At 42.2% G+C, this 20588-nt stretch overlaps 1 protein-coding gene across 6 annotated transcripts in view; it reads left to right on the top strand.

Annotated features, from left to right (window-relative positions):
* The window catches only part of DOCK2 (dedicator of cytokinesis 2), a 409502-nt gene that overhangs the window by 41248 nt on the left and 347666 nt on the right, over nt 1–20588 (top strand). For all 6 annotated transcript variants that reach the window (XM_032337047.1, XM_032337048.1, XM_032337049.1 and 3 more), the window contains exons 7-14: nt 756–891; nt 2931–3085; nt 8368–8449; nt 13966–14101; nt 16498–16573; nt 17682–17758; nt 18301–18426; nt 19632–19756. In XM_032337047.1, the coding sequence (XP_032192938.1) occupies nt 756–891; nt 2931–3085; nt 8368–8449; nt 13966–14101; nt 16498–16573; nt 17682–17758; nt 18301–18426; nt 19632–19756 (913 nt within the window). The remainder of the gene's footprint in view (nt 1–755; nt 892–2930; nt 3086–8367; nt 8450–13965; nt 14102–16497; nt 16574–17681; nt 17759–18300; nt 18427–19631; nt 19757–20588) is intronic.

Below are 20588 nucleotides of genomic sequence, written 5' to 3'. Positions count from 1 at the left end.
GAGATGTGCCCCCAACAACTATGTTCAAAATGTTGTTGAACACATTCTTCTGCTATGCATGTGATATGATATGATATGATATTGTAAAACAGCTTAAGATAAGGTACATGTCTCCTTTGACCCCTCTACCCGTCTTGGTCCCAGGGTCCTACCCTTCCTCGCAGATACCCCTGTTGGTAGTATTGGTGGTTTGGTGCTTTTTGTCCAGGCCTTTCTCCTCTTTCTTGTCATTCATGTGCATGCACCCCGACAATATTTATGACTTGGTTTATTTGTTTGTATAAACCTAGTGTATGCATTTTTCCATACTTCATTTTTTCACAGAGATGTATCATTGAACATACTAAAGCTATAGCATATTTGTTAAGCACTGCTACATGGAATTGCATTACAGGTCAAAGTTTATTTCACTATTCTCCCTTTGACAGACATTGTGGTTTTGTTCAACAGTTTGCTGATGTAAGCAATGCTGTAACACACATCCTCATTAAAATGTGGATGCTTCTCTAGATTTAGTATTGCAAAAAATATATATCTTAAGAAAATTTAATATACACTGCCATAGTGCCACCCAAAGAGGCTGAACTGCACCAGTATGCCTCAGAGCTGTGTGCAAGGCTGTCGGTGTAGAGCTGGTCCGTGAAGTCTATAATTCTCAGAGACCAGCTGAACTTTCTGGTCATAAACTTCTCACCAAAATCTTAAAGGCTTAAGCTTCCCCAGATTTATCCTTACCCTTTGCTTTTGCTTTTCAGAATTCTTGAGCTTGATCTGATTGTCAGAGATGATGATGGAAATATCTTGGACCCCGATAATACCAGTGTCATCAGCTTGTTCCATGCACATGAGGAAGCAACTGATAAGATCACAGAGCGCATCAAGGAAGAAATGGTGAGCTTTGTAAAATAGGCTTTGGCAGTCATACAGCAGTCATGTAGCACATCATACACTTCAGATAATAGGCTAATTAACCAGACTCCATATTATTCAAGGAGACATCTGTCCTATTATCTGAGATGATCAGTAACCACACGCATTTTATTGTGTTTTTGTATGTGGGTCTGTAATTCATTCTGCATCCATCCCACAGGTAGTTTAATGCAAGGCAAGTTTCCTATTCTTATGGAGATTTTCTATTCCAGAGAGGGGAAAAGAAGAAAGGCAATAAGAAGTAAATAAATAAATGCACAGATTAATTCCAGATGGTGTTAAGTCTCTAAAAGGTAATAAGGAAGGGTTATATGAATCAGAGTGAATCAGGAGCTATTTCAAAAGGGTCTATCAAGAAAGGCCTCTCTCAGAAAAGACATCTGAGTTGGCACTTGAATAATATGAAGTCACCAGGCCTGGGAAGATCCAGGGACAAAGTGTTGTAGGCAGAGGGAACAGTAAATGAAAAGGCCCTGAAGTAAGACTGTTCTGAATGTTCCAGAAGTAGAAAGGCCAGTGTGGATGGGGCCTGATGAGCAGTAGGAAAGTGTAAACAAGGATTTGGAGAGGTAGGGAGCAGAAGCCAGCTTTCACAGGGCCTGCAGGGTCACAGAAAGGAGTTAAGATATTATCCCAAGTGTGGTGGAAAAGCAACAAAAGATTTCAAGGAAACAAAAATTTTTTTTCAAGGTTAACACAATCTGACTTATGATTTAAAAAATCATTTTAGCCACTGTGTATTATTTGCAAACAACTTTAATTTTAGTTTTATTAAGATAATTTTACACAAAATTAATTCACTCGATCTACTGAATCTTACTAAAATACAGTGTTGAGTCAACTCTATCATAATCACAATATCAACAGTTGTGTCACCCTAAAAGTCTTTTTGAGTTCCCTTGTTGTCCATCCCCTTTCCCAGACTCCAGGACTAGGCAATTCCTAATTTGTTTTCTGTGATTATACTTTTGCCTCTTCTAGAGTATCATATAAATGAAATCATATGTTTTTTGTGTATGAGTTATTTTACTTCAGCATGGTGTTTTTAGGTTCATGTTGTGTATATATATATATATACTTTTTCTTTTTTATTGTCGAGTTGCTGTATCATCAACTAGTTGCCCATTGTTGGACTTGTGGGTGGTTTCCACCTAGGGCCTATATAAATAATACTGCTATGAACATTTGCAAACACATGTGCAGACACATATTTTCATTATTTCCAAGTAATACCTGACAATAAGGTTGCTGGATCCTATGATTTTTAAGAGACTTCTGTACTATTTCCCAAAAGGGCTGTACAATTTTGCCTTCCCATCAGCCATATATGAGAGTTCCATAAGCTCTGCATTCTTTCAACGCTTGCTCAGTCTTGCCAGTCTCTCAACTTAAGTCATTCTAGTGGTTGTATCTGATTGGGTTTTAATTTGCCTCTCTCTGAATGACTAGTGATGTTGAGTATCTATCTCTTCACGTGCTTACTGGCTATGCCATTTGCATCTTTTGTGTGTGTGTGTGAAGTATCTGTTCAAATATTTTACCCATTTTAATTGGGTTAATTTTTTTTTTCATTGAGTTATAGGAACTCTTTTATGTTCTAAATAAAATTGTGTATTTGTATATTCTAAATATGATTCCTTATAGGATACATGTTTTGTGAATATATTTTCCCAGTCTGTGCCTAACCCTTTCATTTTTTTTAAATACATTTTTGAAAAAGCAGAAGTTTTTAGTTTTGATGAAGTCCATTTAAACATTTTTTTTTTTCTTTTTATGGTTTGTGCTTTTTATGACACTAACTTTATGAGGAAGGCCGGGTCAAACAGTGGTATTTCCCAAAATGAGGAAATCAAGGCCAAAAGAGTCAAAGTGACTTGGCTCAGATCACAGAAACTTTTGCTGGTAGACCTGGATATAATGCAGAAATCTTCAGACTTGAATCCCAAGTGGTCCTGGGCTGATTTTCTCCACCTTTCTCCTTTCTTTCCTCCAACTCTTAGTCAAAAGACCAGCCAGATTATGGAATGTATTCCCGGATCTCCTCATCCCCCACCCATAGCCTTTATGTCTTTGTGAGGAACTTTGTGTGCCGAATTGGGGAAGATGCTGAGCTCTTCATGTCTCTCTATGATCCCAACAAACAAACGGTCATAAGGTAGGTGTATTCAGTATTGTCTGACTTGTCTATATATGAGACGTTGGAATTAGTAGAGCACAGAGCATCTTTTTTTTTTTTAATTCCCATCATCACTTGTGGAGAAATTCCCACTTGGAAGAGAAATAGAGCCTGAAAATATGGAAGAAACGTATTGTAAGATATGTGAGTCAGGTTGAAATATTATTTACCAACAAATTTTTCCCATAGTGCATTTATGGTTGCATAGTAGGGTTTTGTAAATAGGTTTTTGATACTGGAAAGCCATTAAACAATGAGATTCATATAGCTAGTATTGAATAGACTAAAAATACCTACTCAGAATAGGAGGAGGGTAGGGGTGCCTGGGTGGCTCAGTTGTTAAGCGGCTGCCTTTGGCTCAGGTCATGATCCCAGGTCCTGGGATAAATCCCTCCATTGCGCTCCCTGCTCAATGGGGAACCTGCTTTTCCCTCTCTTTCTGCCTCTCCCCCTGCTTGGCCAAATAAATAAATAAAATCATTAAAAAAAAAAAAAGAAGTAAATGGTGAGAACTTCATTTCCTCCAGGGTGATATCAGGCTAAGAATGTGGACTCTGATACCTGCCTGAGTTCATATCCTGGCTGTGCCATTTACTCTTTCTTAACCTTGGGCAAGTTGCTCATCTTTCTAAGCCTGAGTTGCCCATTTGCAAAATGTTAGCACCACCCTCACAAGATCTTTTTTTTTTTCAGACTTTAATGAGAAAAAACAGGTGAAGCACACGGTGCTCCAAGTGGCAGTGGCTATTATGATTACTACTTTAACTGATTGCGCTTGAGAATGGAGAAAGTAAGGGAACTTCTGGGTGCCTCAGCTTGAGGAAGCGAGAAAACCTTTTGAGAATCTCCAGGGAAAAGACTTTGGTACAACTCAAGTCCTGACTACTGGGTCCCTGGTATCTGCTTGAGGTTTAGACCATCATTCCAGGTGGTGACCCTGCCAGTCTCCTCCAGTGGGGTTTTGGCCCAACATATGGCCACATATTTGAAGTCCCATATCTGAAGTCCCAGTTGACATATTAGAATGCATCTGGGGTATAATCTCTCTGCCTTTATGGAGAATGTGTTTTCTCTCTAGCTTGGCTGTTATGATGATTAAATGAGATCACATATTGTGCCTAGTGAATAGCAGTATTTTGGAAAACAATGGCTCTTTTGGAAACATTTGTGAAACACGGAGGGGCTTTCCATCTAAGAGGACTGAACTGAGGTCTGTGCATGATCTCACTTAATTCTCATTAGTTCATGTCATTTGGGTGAGAAAATGAGGCCCAGAAAGTTCAAGTGACTGGTTCAAAGTCATATGTATTTATTAATGGGAGAGCTAAGATTTCTAATCAGATCCATCTATCTGATTCCAAAGGCAAGATAATTCCCACTTTATTTTATTTTTTTAACGATTTATTTATTTTAGGGAGAGAGAGAGAAAGAGAGAGAGCATGAGTGGGAAGAGTAGAGGGAGAAGGAGACAGAATCTCAAGTGATTCTGAGCCTGATGCAGGGCTCAATTTCATGACTCTGAGATCACGACCTGAGCTGAAACAAGAATTGGATGCCTAACAGACTGGACCACCCAGTGCCCCTAATTCTCATTTTAGTATGTATGTCACCAAGGAAAGGGTTGTATTGAATATCCTAAATAGTTCTCATCAGGGATTCAGCACTGTCATGGTGGATAGCTATTCTTTATAGCAAATCTAAATCTCTACTATTAAAAGGCCAGCCCAATTCACCTGGCTGGGCTTCAGTGAACACTGCAGGTGAATATTCCTGTCCCCTTTGAACACACCTGAAATGGTGTTTGTGCATACGCCCCTTGCCATTCCCTGACAGCTATCCCCAAGGTACCTGTGACAAAGATCCTAAAAGCACTCATTGGACCCTTCCTACCTCTCAGAAAACATGATGCTTCATGATCGAATTGACAGGAGTGCCTGACCTGCTGGCCCATCTAAGTGATGGATGACCTTAACTAGCTCTGTGGAAAGAGGCAATGGATCAGTGACATGCCAGCTCTGTTCCCTGATGTGCCACACCAGATGATATGCTCAATGGGGCATGGCTGAGTGATGCCTCTGAGAGCACCAGAAATACAGGGAAGCCCTCAGGAAACTGAGAGATGAAGAAGAGGGGGGACAAAAGGGGCAAAAGTGAAAAAAAGGGGCAGGGGAAATAGAAAACAAAGAAAGATGAGAAGAGGCATGATACAAGAGAGGGACAGGGGAACTTGGAAGCACTGCCCAAGTCATTCTGAGTCTAAATAGCTGTTCTTCCCCTAAGAAATCAGTCTCATCCACTCCTGCCTAGCCAGGGTTGACCTACAATGGTGAGACAAGGCATTTCTTGCCAAAAGCAAGTGAGGGCATTTTCAATGTGGCCCAAATGTGGACTGGTGAAATTTGGCTGAGACTGAGCTTTCATTGTTGGGATGAATCATGGTCTGATTCCAGTGGATGCCTGAAGAGATCTGATTTGGGAAATTTACAGTAAATTTCCATAGGACCAAAAAGAAGCAGCCTAGACATCAGGTAGTGACAAGGCTCATTTCCACAAAAAAAAAAAAAAAAAAAAAAAGCTTTAGGAGAAGTTGGGATGGTCCTCCCCTTCCACAAAGGAGAGTGTCACGTACAGCAGGTCTCACCTATCTTGGTGCCAGGTGGACCTTTGTATTTACCATCCAGGTCTTTCTGGGCAGGGATGGATAAAGCCAGTTCAGCCCTCTAAATTGCTTTTCTTATTTATGATTACATTTCCCCTAGGAGAAAATTTCTGGTGCTTAATGTTTAGACCTGACAGACTTGTCCTCTACTAGGCATCTTACATGTGATCAAAGGTCCTGGGAAAGACCCAGGTATTTCACCATGACATTCTGGAAATAACCAATGGGAAATAATTATATATATATATATATATATATATATATATATAGAGAGAGAGAGAGAGAGAGAGAGAGAGCTTTAGAGGTTCCTTAGTTTGCTGAAAATTCCGCTAAAATTTTTAGAACTTATTAAAAAAAAAAAAAAAAAGAGGGGCACCTGGGTGACTTGTGTCCAACTCATAATTTCAGCTCAGGTCATAATTTCGGGGTTATGGGGATTAAGTCTCAGGTTAGGTTTTGCACTCAGGTGAGTCTGCTTGTCCCTCTCTCTCCTCCTCTACTCTTCTTCCAGCATGTATGTATTCTCTCTCTCTCTCTCAAGTGAATAAATTAAATCTTTTTAAAAATTAAAAAAAAAAAGGGGGCACCTCAGTGACTCAGTGGGCTAAGCCTCTGCCTTTGGCTCAGGTCATGATCTCAGGGTCCTGGGATTGAGCCCCGTATCGGGCTCTCTGCTCAGCAGGGAGCCTGCTTCCTCCTCTCTCTCTTTCTCTCTGCCTGCCTCACTGCCTACTTGTGATCTCTGTCCATCAAATAAATAAATAAAATCTTTTAAAAATTTTTAAAAGAAGGAAGAAAAGCTACTTTTAACCTGAAAAAAAGAGATAGATTTCTTTTATTTTAGAGAAAGAGTGTATGTGTGCATGCAAGCTGGGGGAGGAGCAGAGTGAGACAGAGAGAGACTATTTTCAAGCAGACTCCCAGCTAAGCATGGAGCCCCATGCTGGACTCTATCCCAGGACCCTGAAATCATGACCTGAGTGGAAATCAAGAGTTGGTTAATTAACTAACTGAGCCACCCAGGCGCCCCAGAAAAGCTACAATTAACTTGATTGAATTTTAACCAGTGGTTAATTCAGAACTGTGTTCATTTTGTTTTCAGTTCCCTTTTCCCTTGAACTTGCTCAGACTACTCTCGTTAGTCTTCTGGGAATGAGTAGAGAGAGTAGCAAATGGTCAAATGGGAGAGAACAAATCTCTTAAAACACAGCAATTCCCCTTAATTTTGATAAATTCTTGTTGTGTTTTTTTGGGATGACTTGGTTTTTGAGCTTTATTTTGTTTTTATACTAATTCAAGATAATGGGCATTTGTTTAACACCCAACAATATATGCTCCTATATGGCATGGCAAATGTTATGACTCCACTCAGCAAACTCTCAAGTTTCTCTTAGGTTAAAGAAGCACTAGACTTCTCAATTTTCTCAGTGTGGCTGGACTGACTAGTATGAATTTCACAAGGTGGTGTATGTTTGCCTGAAGATGTAAGATGGTAAATGATCATAGGTCAGAACTGTGTGACTGCCCCTCATAAAATCCTTCAGTGGATAGCCATTCCTTCTAGGATCAAGTCAAAATCCTTGGATGGCTTACAAGACCTCTCTAAGTTTTCTCTTACCACTTTCCCCTTGGATCTGTTTTTTAGATGCCTCAAGCTCCAGCCTGCCTCAGGGCCTTTGAATGTATGTTTGCTTTTCCTGAAACACTTCCCCTTCTTATTCTCTTTTCCTTATTTCTCTTTATTTACATGTCATATCCCTGGCAAAGACTTCCCTGACCATCCAGACCAGGCCAGACTTTTTTGATATACATTCTTGCAACGCCCTGAACTTTGTCTCTATGGCACGATTGAATATAAATAGTCACAACTGCATTTTGATAGTTATTTAAGTGTATCTCAGATAATGGCTAAGGCCATCCATGGTCTTTCACAGTATGATGTTCATTCAAGGAAACAATCCCATGTCTAATGGATAATTTTTTAAAAAAATTCAAATCTCTATTTAGTCTTGAAAAGGGAATGAGATGAGAATGCATTCTTTTTTTTTTTTTTAAGATTTTATTTATTTACTTGACAGAGAGAGATCACAAGTAGGCAGAGAGGCAGGCAGAGAGAGAGAGAGGAGGAAGCAGGCTCCCCGCTGAGCAGAGAGCCCGATGCGGGGCTCGATCCCAGGACCCTGAGATCACGACCCGAGCCGAAGGCAGCGGCTTAACCCACTGAGCCACCCGGGCGCCCCAAGAATGCATTCTTAATGTCTAGCAAAACATACCAAAACCCTTTCCCCAGTCTGTCCCACTCTTGATTCTACAAAGAATACTGCTACTCTTCAAAAATATTAGGTTGCTGGGCCAGAATTTGCTCAGGAGATGGGCTGGGGAAAGAGACTGTGAATGTACACATTAGTGATTCCTACCCCACCCCACCCCGGTCTCTGTAAGAACTTCACTCTCTTAGAAAGAGGGACCACATTTGTCTCAAACACTACCATGTCTCCAGCAGCCCATACTTGTTGAGCACATAGTAGAGGCTTAGTGAATATTTTTACTGAAGCATTGTTGAGCCCCAGGAAGTAATGTGTTGCCACTCCTCTTCCCACAGTGAGAACTACTTGGTCAGGTGGGGCAGCAAGGGCTTCCCGAAGGAGATCGAGATGCTCAACAACCTGAAAGTGGTCTTCACGGTGGGTGTGCACTGCTTTCTTGTTACTGTCTTCCATACTCACAAGGGTATGATCTTGGAAACGATGCCAGTCACTTGGTCAGAAGGAAGCATGACCTGGGTGCAGATCTGTGTTCTTGGTATTTCTGGAGAGATTCAGCAGACGGGGTATGTGTGGTGGGGTGTTGTGTGCCCTTTGGAAGCTATTAGGAAGATGGATCTTCCCCTCTCACTATCTCCTCCCTCTTTCTTTCTCACTCACGTGAACATCAAGAACACTTGCAGAATGCTGTGTAAACAAGCATAGACCCCTTCCAGCAATAATGTCTACCTGAACTGGGAACAGCAGCTATTCTGATTTATCAGTTAATTCATGGTTAACCTGAGTTCCTTTCTTTTGCTCAGACTTTCTAAAAACCTCTCTAAAATGTATCAGAAAAAAAGAGAAGACCTTCTAAGAACATTTACTGCATTGATAAATTGGATATTCTGAATATAATCAAATCACAGATTACTAAAGTTCTTAACAGATTCCTGAGATCATTCTTCTATATACCAGTATTCCTGCGCGAAACATATGCAGAAATATTGAAATCAGTTGTTAGTTGGGTAATTTATTTCTGAAACCGAGCTTGGCTTTTTAGTTCTGGAAAAGAAAAACATTGGGGAAAAAAAGATAGGGGTTATTATTTCCAGCAAAGACCTTTCTCTTTTCCTATTTCCATGTGGGTGTGTTAAGAGTGTGATCTTAAGATACCTAAAGATATTGGTGTTCTCTGTAAGCTCCTTTGGGGAAAAAGAGCTTTTATGAGATTTTTCACTCTGTTGCCTATGTTAGCAAGGGAAATTACAGAGGAGGAGCCAGGGAGGGATTTGGGCATTGGCCAAACCTATGAGTTTGATCTGGGAGTGACCGACATGCTAGATTAACCTACGTTGCTCTACAATAATTTTCCAGTTACAGCCCATTAAGTGCAATGTCTTATGTTATGTCACAATTAGATTGGAGCGCAGCTGATTTATTTTGTTTGTTATTTCCTGAAAAATGAGCCAGAGGCACGGAATAAGATCATAGTCCTAATTGCTTAGACAAAGTTTTCCTGGCATATATAAATGTGTCTCAGTCCTGCTTATTATTAGTTAGAAGGAGGAGCCTAGTTAAGATTTTCTTGATAAATAGGAAGTCCCATAGGGCTTCCTGATTAAACCAGGAGACAGATGTTTCATGAGAGGGACAGGGACAGGGAATCAATCAGTGGTTCATTTTGCAGATAACCAATTCATGATGTAAACATGCAGGAAAGGGCATCAATAAATTTGTGTCTCTCAATATCAATGAGAATGTGATTCTGCCTGCATGGAATTCTGCCTGTGCCACCACCTCTTCTACCCACAGCAAATGATTTTGGGAACCTTGGTTGACTGGTTCAATGAGCTAATACTTGAAATGATGGGGGTTTTTATTTGGGGACAAGGAAGGTCATGGTGCTCTAGCTTCTTTTATTGATTCAAGAGCTATCCAGTGAATACCTACTATGGGTAAGCTCTGTGCTAGATATTGTGGACAGAGCATTGAATAAGAGGATAGGTCCTTGCTTTCAAGATGTGCTGGGGGAATTCAGAAAACAAGTAAATGAATAAATAAGCAAGAATATATCAAAAGGCAATCCATGCAATGCAGATAATTAAAACAGGGTGATGTGATCACTTTTGACTGGGCTTTTCTCCCTTCCTTCCTTCCTTCTTTTCTTTCTTTTAAGGATTTTTTTATCCATTTACTTGACAGAGAGAAAGAGACAGGAAAGAGGGAACACAAGCAGGGGATTGGGAGAGGGAGAAGTAGGCTTCCCACAGAGCATGGAGCCGTATGCGGGGCTCGATCCCAGGACCCCGGGATAGAGGACCTGAGCCAAAGACAGACACCCAACGACTGAGCCATCCAGGCACTCCTGGGCTTTACTTTTAGTTGGGCATTGAGGTAATGTTTAAGTTAGAGATGAGAGAAGACTTGGCAGGCATATAGCTTTCTGGCCTTATTTCTCTTATCTCTGGATGTTAGCTCTTTCTGGTTTCCTCTTTGAGGGCAGAACCCTAGGAGCTGGCACATGGGTTGGGCCAATGGTGAGCTTCCCCTGTCTGCTTTATAAGCATTCACCATCCTTGGCTCTGTAAGAGGAAAGCAGAGCACGCTACCAGTTTCCCTAAGAATTTTCCCAGTTTGGGGATTATTGCTAACACACAGAAAACAAGACTGAACAGAAAAAGGAGTACTAATGGATTAGTAAATTAAGTGACACATGTTTTAAATTCTGTTGTCCTGCCTCAGCTTCCCTAATATGCCTGAGTTTTATAAGGCCAAAATAAAAATGATTGAGAAACACCACAGATTGGAACATGGTTCTGAGTGAGGATTGCACATTTATACACTCTCCAGAGAACAACCTGTGCTCACGTATTTTGTTAGATGCTAAGTTTCTCTAGTGCCAAGAGTCTCTACTGAGGCAGCTCTTAGAGATCTGGTGTCTTCCTTGGATCAAATGAAATCTCTTCAAAGAAGTGGAGTGGAAGAGGGGCTTAATTAAGAACCTCGTAGAACCTAGTACGTTAGTTGCCGGAGCTGCCATTACAAAGTGCCACAGTCTGGGTAACTTAAGGAACAGAAACTTATTTTCTTGCAGTTCTGGAGGCTGGAGGTCCAAGATCAAGGTGTGTGCAGGACTGAATTCTTGTGAGGCCTCTCTCCTTGGCTTGCAGATGGCCACTTCTCCCAGTGTTCTCACATTGTGTTCTCATGCGGTCTGCTCTGTGTGTGTGTCTGTGTCCTAGTCTCCTCTGCTTGTAAGGATACCAGTCATTGCATAACCTCATTTCAGCTTAATTACCTCTTGAAAGGCCCTATATCCAAATACATTTTGAGGTGCTGGGGGTTAGGACTTCAACACATGAATTCTGAGGGGATGTAATTCAGTCCGTAACATCTGGGAAGGATCTTTTCAGGTGGCAGGGCTTTTGTGGTTCTAGAATGCCTCTGAAAGATAGCAAAAATGTGAAAATTCCTAAAGAGACAAGAGAAGTAATTAAGGACGGAGATCATTATACAGAAGCAGGAATTGTGCTCCTATGGATGGGAAGGATTTAGATATATAAAGGAATAAGAGACAAGCATCTGAGGCAGAGATGTGGACAGGGGGCTTAGCAAGAAAGAATGAGTTGAAAGTGAGCAACGTGTGTTTGTGCAATAAAGGAATCTTTGTGACAAAAATAGAGTACTTACATGCAGAGAATAGTAGGGAATCAGGCTAGGACAGCTGGAAATATATTATGTCTGGGACCTTTCACGTCATCTGTGGAAGATTAGCACTAATAGGGTAGAAAATAAGGAGCTAGTAACATCGTTGTGGGGAGAGAAGTGAAATAATGAACATGACTTCTAAAGATACATTTGTAGAGGATTTCAGGGTGGGTGAGAGGAAGGAGTCAGGCAGGCCAGAGAAAAGGCTGTCCAATCATCTGTATGCGAGGTAATTGGGATTTCAAATTCAGGTGCCTACAAAGCAGGGCAGGGAATACAAATGAGTGGCTAAGCTTCCTTCATCAGGAAGCCCCCTTTTCCTCTGCTTTTCCTTTTCCCCTGTTCCATAGGGAGACTTTGGAGAGTAGAGAAGCAGATGTCCATTTCCTCAGCCAGTGAAAGGACAACACTTGTATCAGCCGGTAGTTCTCCAGAGAACCTGAACCAACAGGTTATATAGATAGACTTATTCTAAAGATTTGGCTTCCATGATTGTGGGGACTGGCAAACTTGAAACCTGTATGGCTGGCCAGGAGACTGAAACTCAGGCAGGTTTTCTATACTGCTTCCTGAGGCAGAATTCCTGCTTCATTGGGAAGCCTCAGGTTTGGGTGCTGGAGGTACAACAGTGAATGAGGTCTCAAGGCCTTCAGCTGATTGGATGAGGCATATCTACATTATGGAAGCATATCTCCTTGACTTAAGTCAATTGATTATAGATGTTAATCTGACTTACAAAATACTTTCATAGCAACATCTGGACTAGTGTTTGGCCAAACAACTAAGCACTATAACCTAGCCAAGTTGATGCATAAAATGTAACCATTGGACACCCCAAGCAGAAAGATGTGGACAACACTAGGCCATGATTTGTTTCCAGATCACACCCCCATGCTCTTCTTTCCACACCAGCCACAATGAGAGGGTGGGAGTGGCTGCTTTGCCTGGGCCCTGACTCTTATGTGAGCTGACAGGCTATTCCCAGTGCATATGAGGATTAATTTGGAGGAAAAGTAACTTTTCCCGAGTGAGGGCAGGTCCAGGATTTCCTACTCTGATGCCAACAACATGCCTTGATGTTCTTTTTTTCTTAACCTAGCTGGAATACATTCCCAAGAACACCGAAGCTTTTAGATTTGAGCAGGAGAGTCAGATGCTGAGGTGGTCTGGTTGGCTTTCCCTCCACTGTATCTTTCTGATGGTGAGAGAGATATGTTGTAGTGATTTGGTTTATAGACTTTGGTCTTAGAATGACTGTATAGTGTCTCCAAGGACTAAGATCATGACCGCAGGGAAACTCCTTGACTTCTTTGTGTCTCAGTGTTCCCATCTGTAAAATAGGGGTGCAGTAGTACTATCTACTTCAGAGAGTTGTTGAGGATCAAATAAGACAGTGGCTTATGAGAAACTTGGCACAGTGCATAACACGTTAGTGTAGTTCACCATGTCGGTGTTCTTCTTCAGGGCACATACTGGAGTGCGCTCTGCTGTCCCCCTTGAGGTTAGCTGCAACCACCTGCCTTGCTTTGGTCATTTAAATGCAAGCCCAAGTGATGTGTGGAAGATTTAAGGGCCTGTAAGTGATTTGTCACCTTTCCTTCTCCTGCTGTGCGGACAGTGGAAGCATGTGTTGTGATGAGATGGATCATCTGTCAGCTAGGAACCCTGCGTAGGTAGATAAGCGGAGCCCCCAGCCATCTGCATTGGGCAGGTAGCCTGAGCTAGAAGTAAACTGTTGTCTCTAAGCTCTGAGATGCTGGGATTGTTTGGTGTCACACCAACCCACTCCTGAGTGATATCCAGACCCCAGGTGCTCAGGAAATGATAACCGTTGGGACTGTACCCTCTTCCCTTTGCTTTCTCCCTCAGTGGTGATGAGCAGTGATCAGACGGATGAAGTCATCTGTGGCAACTGCTATTTTGGATCCATCAGCTGACATATAGGAGATGCCACCTGCATAACTGATATTGTACTTCTATCCTTCTCTCCCTGTTGGTTTAAAATTGAAGAATTGGGGTTAAACACCAGGGACCTGTCAGTCCGTTTCCTTTCTAAAACTCACCTTTCTTATCTATGAAATGGGTATGATCGTCTTGTTTTCTACCTTTCCCAGGACAAATTGTATGAGTGGTCCGTGTATATTAGGTGCTAAGTACATCCCCCCACAATTTACTATTAGTGGGCTTCCTTTTCTAATTCTCTAGACACATCCATCATGTGTAACTATTCATTTCCTGCTCTGTAGGACCTCGGAAACAAAGACCTCAACAGGGATAAAATTTACTTGATTTGTCAAATAGTCCGAGTTGGGAAGATGGATCTCAAGGATACAAATACGAAAAAGTGCACGCAGGGACTAAGGCGACCCTTTGGGGTGGCAGGTAAGGACATACGACACACTATTAACTTTTATCAAAGTGCATATTTTATTTGGCTGAAGTTTTAAGATTATTTCTTTCTCTCTCCTCTTACCCGCCCCCTCCCCCAATTTATACCAGACAGCTCCTAATACCTACATTTCTGGTGACTAAATCAAAATAATTGGTGACTAAGTCCAGATTTATGATGAAGGTGGTGAATAATGGATTGCTTGGGTCTGCAGCAGAGTGCTGGGAGCATGGTGCCGTCTGAGCAGTTGGCGCCCTTGCTCCCCAGTGTGGTGAGGAAGGAAGAACAGTCCGAGTGGGATCTAATTATGAGGAGCAAATCATTTTTTAAAAAAATATCCAGGACAGGAAATGCAGTTACACAGAATGAGTCACTGGCCACATATCTAAATTCCAGATGGAAGTGGACGTTTGGAGAGTCCGTGTGACCAAATGAGGTTGCTTCTGAGCAGCCTCACCTCCGCATTTTTCTCCAAGCCTTAGTTCTCTCTCTTGGGGTTTCCAAGACTTTATCATTCTTGTCCCACTTTTATGGGTTTTGTTATTTAACTAGAACTCGCATTGTTATTTACCTAATATATTTTCTTTTAATTAGCCCACTTAAAATTAAAAGACCTTTTTTTTTTTTTTCACAGTTAGGACCATTTATAAAATTTATTATGGCCATGACCAGCAATACAATAAAACCTAAATTTTATATATAAACCTTTTATTAAGAAAAGACCTTTTTTTCTTAAAAGAGCATTTGAAGACCTGTGGAAACAGCAGTTTGATATGCCAGTTTTATTTCTTTTTATTAAAATATGTATTTTAGTCGTATACCATTTATAATTCCTCTATATCATATATAAACTCACTGTTTCATGTTTTTCCTTTAAAGATACTGATCTGTCTGTATTCACAAACCACCTGGCTTTGAACTAGTCCCCTAGCACTGCTTACAAAGTGGCTGGGTGGACAAGTTAGCTTATAAGGAGCCAAATGGTTTTTTAATCAGGCATTGTTGCTAGTTAGTAACTAGGTGACCTTGGGCAAGCATTTTCCCCAGGGTCTTAGTTTTATTATCTACAAAATGAGAGACTTTGACTTGATTGGTCTGTGCCCTGCTCTGAAATGCTGATTCTATATAAGGAATACTCCTGGCATCACAGTGTCCCTGTTAAGATAGGAAGCGTCCTTCAGTCTTACCTCAGAGTGTGCCTTTGTCCCCAGCTCTAGTCTGCTCTCCTGAGGTTTCAGGGGACAACAATCCTGGTGTAACTGAAAAGTTCAGGCATAGATTGCCTCAGGCATAGCTGGATCCAAGAACTCAAATTTATATCTCACTCTGTCCTCTTGCTGGCTTATTCTGAAGATGACTGTCCAATTAGCTGGCAAAACGTGGGCCAGCTATTCCAAGCTTGAGTCTACCAGTTTAGTAATCCAGGGGAAAGAAAGCACCCCTTTCCCATAAGTTTTAGTAGAAGCCCCAGGAACATGAACATAGGCCACGTGTTCATCCCCTAAGCAGTTATTTTGGGCAGGGGTATGTGGTCCTCTGATTGGCCAAGTCCTGTGAACAACTCTGGAGCCGGAGGGAGATTGTTCCTCCCAAACCATGCTCACTGAGATGGGTGAGGGGTGTCTGTTTATCAGAGAGAAGGGATACTGGTTAAATTCACATAGCTAGATGTGGTCACTGGTAGATTATTACCCCAATGGGACAACGTTCTTGGGTCCCCTCCCTCCTCGGGAGCTTTGTACTATCACTTTGCTATTGCTCAATAAACCTTGTTTTGCTGCCCCCTGCCAAAAAAATTATTATCCCCATGGTTTTAATGGCTCCCTGACCAGGGCCTGTAGAGTTTGAGATATTTCATACTACTGGGATTTGGGCTATATCCGATCAGCTTTTCTCCATGGTTCTCTCCTGCCCTCACAACAGTTTCTATAATCCCCTCTCTTATGCAGTTCTTCACCTTTGTTTTATGGACATTTGGTGGCTAATTTAAGGAGAAGTTTCAGAGGATTCAGGATCCCTCTGGAATTGCAGGGTTCAAGCTTCCTATAGGCATGTGTCTGTGCATATGAACATGTTTATGAAAGGGGGGTAAGGAGATTTCATTAGATTCTCAGGTCCTATAGGGAGTCACTGTGCTTGGATTTTGTAGGCACAGTAGACGTCCAGTACATATATGTCAAATCCAAACTTAGTTGTTTATTACTTACTTGTTGCATGTTATGAACCCTTGCTGTCTGTGTATTGCCTGCTGCCGTCTAGCTTGTCTTTTTAGACTTCCTGACCCAGCCTCTAGTACTACATCTCATCCCATTGACATGGTTTCCTGGAAGCAGGAGGATATAAGTCATTAATAGATTTTTCTCTTTTTTGTTTGTTTGTTTGTGTTTAGTTATGGACATAACAGACATCATCAAGGGGAAAGCAGAGAGTGATGAAGAAAAGCAGCACTTCATTCCTTTTCACCCGTGAGAGATTTCCCATTCCTTCCTCTTCTCTTAAACCACACCCTTTCTCATTGAGGGCTGCTCAAAAGCAAGGTGCACTGATTCCCTGAGTTGGTGATAGCCCTATGGGGCCTCCCAAGAGGAGAACAGGAAAAGAATGACGATCTCAGTGCTAAGGCACTTGAAACCAGCCAGACTTTCACCATTCATTCATCAGATGTTATTTATTCAACAGAGTTTGATTGAAAGCTGGCAGAGGGCTGGGCACTGTGCTAGGCACCAGGCATGAAATGGTCAACAAGATAGACATGGCCCTGTCTTTGTGGAGCTTATGTTTAGATGGGGAACTAAGTAGATAACAAAAGATTAATGCATTAACTACAAGTAATAAGGAACCACAACTCTGTGAAGGAACAGCTTATCAGGGAATTGTTATCTGGTTCTCACTGATAGAAATATTCATGATTTCAGAGGAGGGTAGTGAGGAGGGTAAATGTTCTTTTCCTGCTCTAAAAAGGAGTCTGTAAGGAAGTAGGACCCCATGTTTGAGAATGTTGTCCTCACTTTGTTACACCAAGGATGTCCAAGGAGAATGCAATTTTGCCACTGGTAATGAAGTCTGTGACTCTTGTTAAGGTATGTGATTAGGACTGAGCAGGAACACCTAGTCTTTGCCATCTTGCTGAATGGATGTTCCTTTTGAGGGCTTAGGAATCCTTCTTTTCTGAGAATGAATATATATATATATATCTCTTCTCTACTTGTAGCAATAACATTCCCAGATCTCAGAGCCATGTTGGTTTGTGAAAAAGAGAAATCTGTTTCTTTTTTTTAATTTTTAATTTTTTATAAACATATAATATATTTTAATCCCCCGGGGTACAGGTCTGTGAATCATCAGGTTTACACACTTCACAGCACTCACCATAGCACATACCCTCCCCAGTGTCCATAACCCCGAGAAATCTGTTTCTTGATGGCACATATGTTGACTGAGCTGGCTTGGGCAGGCTCACTTTTCACCTTAGGTATATGGGGACACTGGTAACTTTGTGGAGCACGTGGACCTCAAGATAGGGACCCCATAAGAGTACCATGCAAGAATTTTGTGCTTTCTTTTCCTTCCCAGAGTGACAGCTGAGAATGACTTCCTTCACAGCCTGCTGAGCAAAGTCACAGCCTCCAAAGGAGACAGTGGAGGGCAAGGTACAGTGCCACAATGCGCCGAGTGGGTTGGGTTCTGGCTTGGGAGCTCTTGATTCTTTGGAAAACAGATCAAAATCGTAAACCCTGGGAAACATAGTCTTCCTTCCAGACAGACCACTGTGAAAAATGGGAGCGTGTGATCTATGGAAATGGAAGCCACATCTCCTGAATCTGAATGTCCTCGTGCTCAAAGCACAGCTCCTATGTGTCAGGCACCTTCATAGACCTCCTTATTTGACTGAATTCTTCCCAAAGTCTTATGAGATAGGTGGTACCCACCTCACTCCACAAAGCCTGCATGGGGGAATTTGACAGAAGCGGACGCTGTTGGAAGTAACGAGTGGTATTCAAACCCACAGATACCTGGCCCCAGAGCCCCTCTGCTTTCTACCTTCTGCCTCCTCCTGTGTTGGGTCACTACATCTGTGATTATTGCTGCTTCCAGCAGTCTCCTCCAGAAAGAGCCCAAAGGGAGAGATGGTGGGAGGGTGAGCATGAGCATACCTTGAAGTTGGCTTTTCATGGTGGTCATTCCCTTCCAGGCCTCTGGGTGACCATGAAGATGCTTGTGGGTGACATCATTCAAATCCGCAAAGACTACCCACACCTGGTGGACAGGACCACTGTGGTGGCCAGGAAGCTGGGCTTCCCAGAGATCATCATGCCAGGTCTGGCCTTCCCGTGGGGCAGGGGTGGGTCTGGCTTGTAACAACTATTTTCTTTTCAAAAAGTCAACTCCTTCCTTTTCAACTGCATTTTTTCTATTTCTCTCCCTGAAGGTAACCACTGAAAATGATTTTTGTATATCCAAAAATCTTCCCTATAGTCACATAATAAACGGAGGCACATAAATGTATACACATGCACTTTTTTTGCCTCACAGATGGGATCACACTTCATATGCCTTATATAACATTACTTTATATGCTTTATATAGGGTTCTGCCACTTGGTTTATCACTTAATTTATCATAGACATCCTTCCTACTTCACTACACATAGAATAATTCTATTCTTTTGGGGAGAAAATTGTCATTCTCTTAAATTTTAAACTACATATATTTTTTTTATTACCAGAGGACACTATGCCCGCTGTAAAATGTTCAAATTGCACGAAAAGGTAAAAAGCGAAACATTAAAAGCTCCCTCAAATTTTTGTCTCCAGAAGTAACCTCTATTAAAATAGTCCAAACGTGATTATAGTAAAAGAAAAACAAATGATATTATGTAATAACACTATCTTGAAACTTCCCTTTTTATCTTAAACCTGTCTTAGGCTTGCGTCCACCACTGCTCTCGCTGACTCACCCCTTTCCACAATGTACGGTGCTCCACTGGGGGCCTGTGCTTTACCTGACATGGCAATTCCCCGTGCATTCCGCTGCGGGGTTTTCTATTCTTACCGCCCCTCTTCCTGAAGACCCTCTGGACCTCTTCCTGACCCCGTGTCCTTGGACTCATGAAAAGTCACCCTACCTGCATCAGCACAGTGAAGGATCTGGGGCTGCAGCTGTGGACTGTGGTTGTTATTCATCCTGGGCCCAGGAGCTCTCCTTTGCCTTCCCAGAAGGTGTCACTAGAGGATGGAAATTCAGTAATTTTAATGACGAGACGAAGAGAGCCGATTTTGACCCTCCAACCTACCTTTTTGCAACTGATGTCCTAACGTTCCTCCTTCCCCTTGTTACCTCCTTCTCCAACCTCCCTGATGAGGAAACAACACTTTTTTGAAACATGTCTGATGTTAGTTTCATTAGCAGACGTCAAGGCCGGGCACTTGCCTTCCCACCCCCGCCCCCCGTGCCTTCTAGTCAGTGTCTCTCCTGGGTGTAGAGACAAGCCAACTCTTGTCTCTCTCTCTCCTCTGCCCGCAGGGGATGTCAGGAACGACATCTACATCACTCTCTCACAAGGCGACTTTGACAAGTACAACAAGACCACGCAGAGGAATGTGGAAGTGATCATGTGTGTGTGCGCGGAGGATGGCAAAACGCTGCCTGTAAGGGGCCCTGTTGCTGCTCTGGGTGCCCCGGCTGCCTTGAGGGCTTCTGCTCACCCAGATTTGCTTTTCCCATCCCGGTCTGCTCCCTAAATGTCAGGTGCCTTCGGGATGGCCTTGAGTAATGTGATCTACACCTTTAGAGCTCGGTTTGTACACTGGCCCATAGTAAGACCTTGTGCCGTTTTCTCTTTACACCAAAGCAGTGTTTCAATGTCTGCTTCTCCCCTTTCATGATCCCTTCTTTTTCTTTTTCCTCTTTCTTTCTTTTCTTTTCTTTCTGCTTGGCTTCAGCTCACAGGTCAGCTTCTTGTTGTTAAAATGTTGTTCTCATTGAAATCTGAGCTGGTTTATTCAGACAAAATCCCTGGCAAGAAAAAGGATCAATACAGAGCCTGGGGCTGGTGTGGAGACTCAGGATGGCCTCAAAACAGACATTCCCAACACTCAATCCAACTCCCTAGTGCCCAGCTAGAAATTCTGGTGGAAAGCCTTATTCGTAAATTGGTCTCCAGAGGGCCAACACCGTATAGTCAAGAATGCAAATCACATTGCTATAAATATTTATACAGCATATGTCCTATACAATATTTCTCATGTGTGTTTACATTTATTTACTTATATTTCCTTTAAGGTTGTCAGCAATTGTGTCCAGTGTGTGGGAGGGTTCTGCTTCTCAATTTCTCCTTTTGGAGTACTGAGCTGAAAATAAAATCAGCTCTCCGCAGCAGTTTCAGCGTGGGCAAAGATTCCGCTTAGGCCACAGCAGGTGATTAGATAGCACAGTGGGGTGGGGGGTGGTGAGTATTGATAAATCATCTGCTCTAGCCTT

This window comes from Mustela erminea, chromosome 3 (genome assembly GCF_009829155.1).
Source record: "Mustela erminea isolate mMusErm1 chromosome 3, mMusErm1.Pri, whole genome shotgun sequence".
Lineage (NCBI taxonomy): Eukaryota > Metazoa > Chordata > Mammalia > Carnivora > Mustelidae > Mustela > Mustela erminea.
Note: the sequence above shows the minus strand (reverse complement) of the source record. Positions and strands in the feature narration are given on the sequence as shown.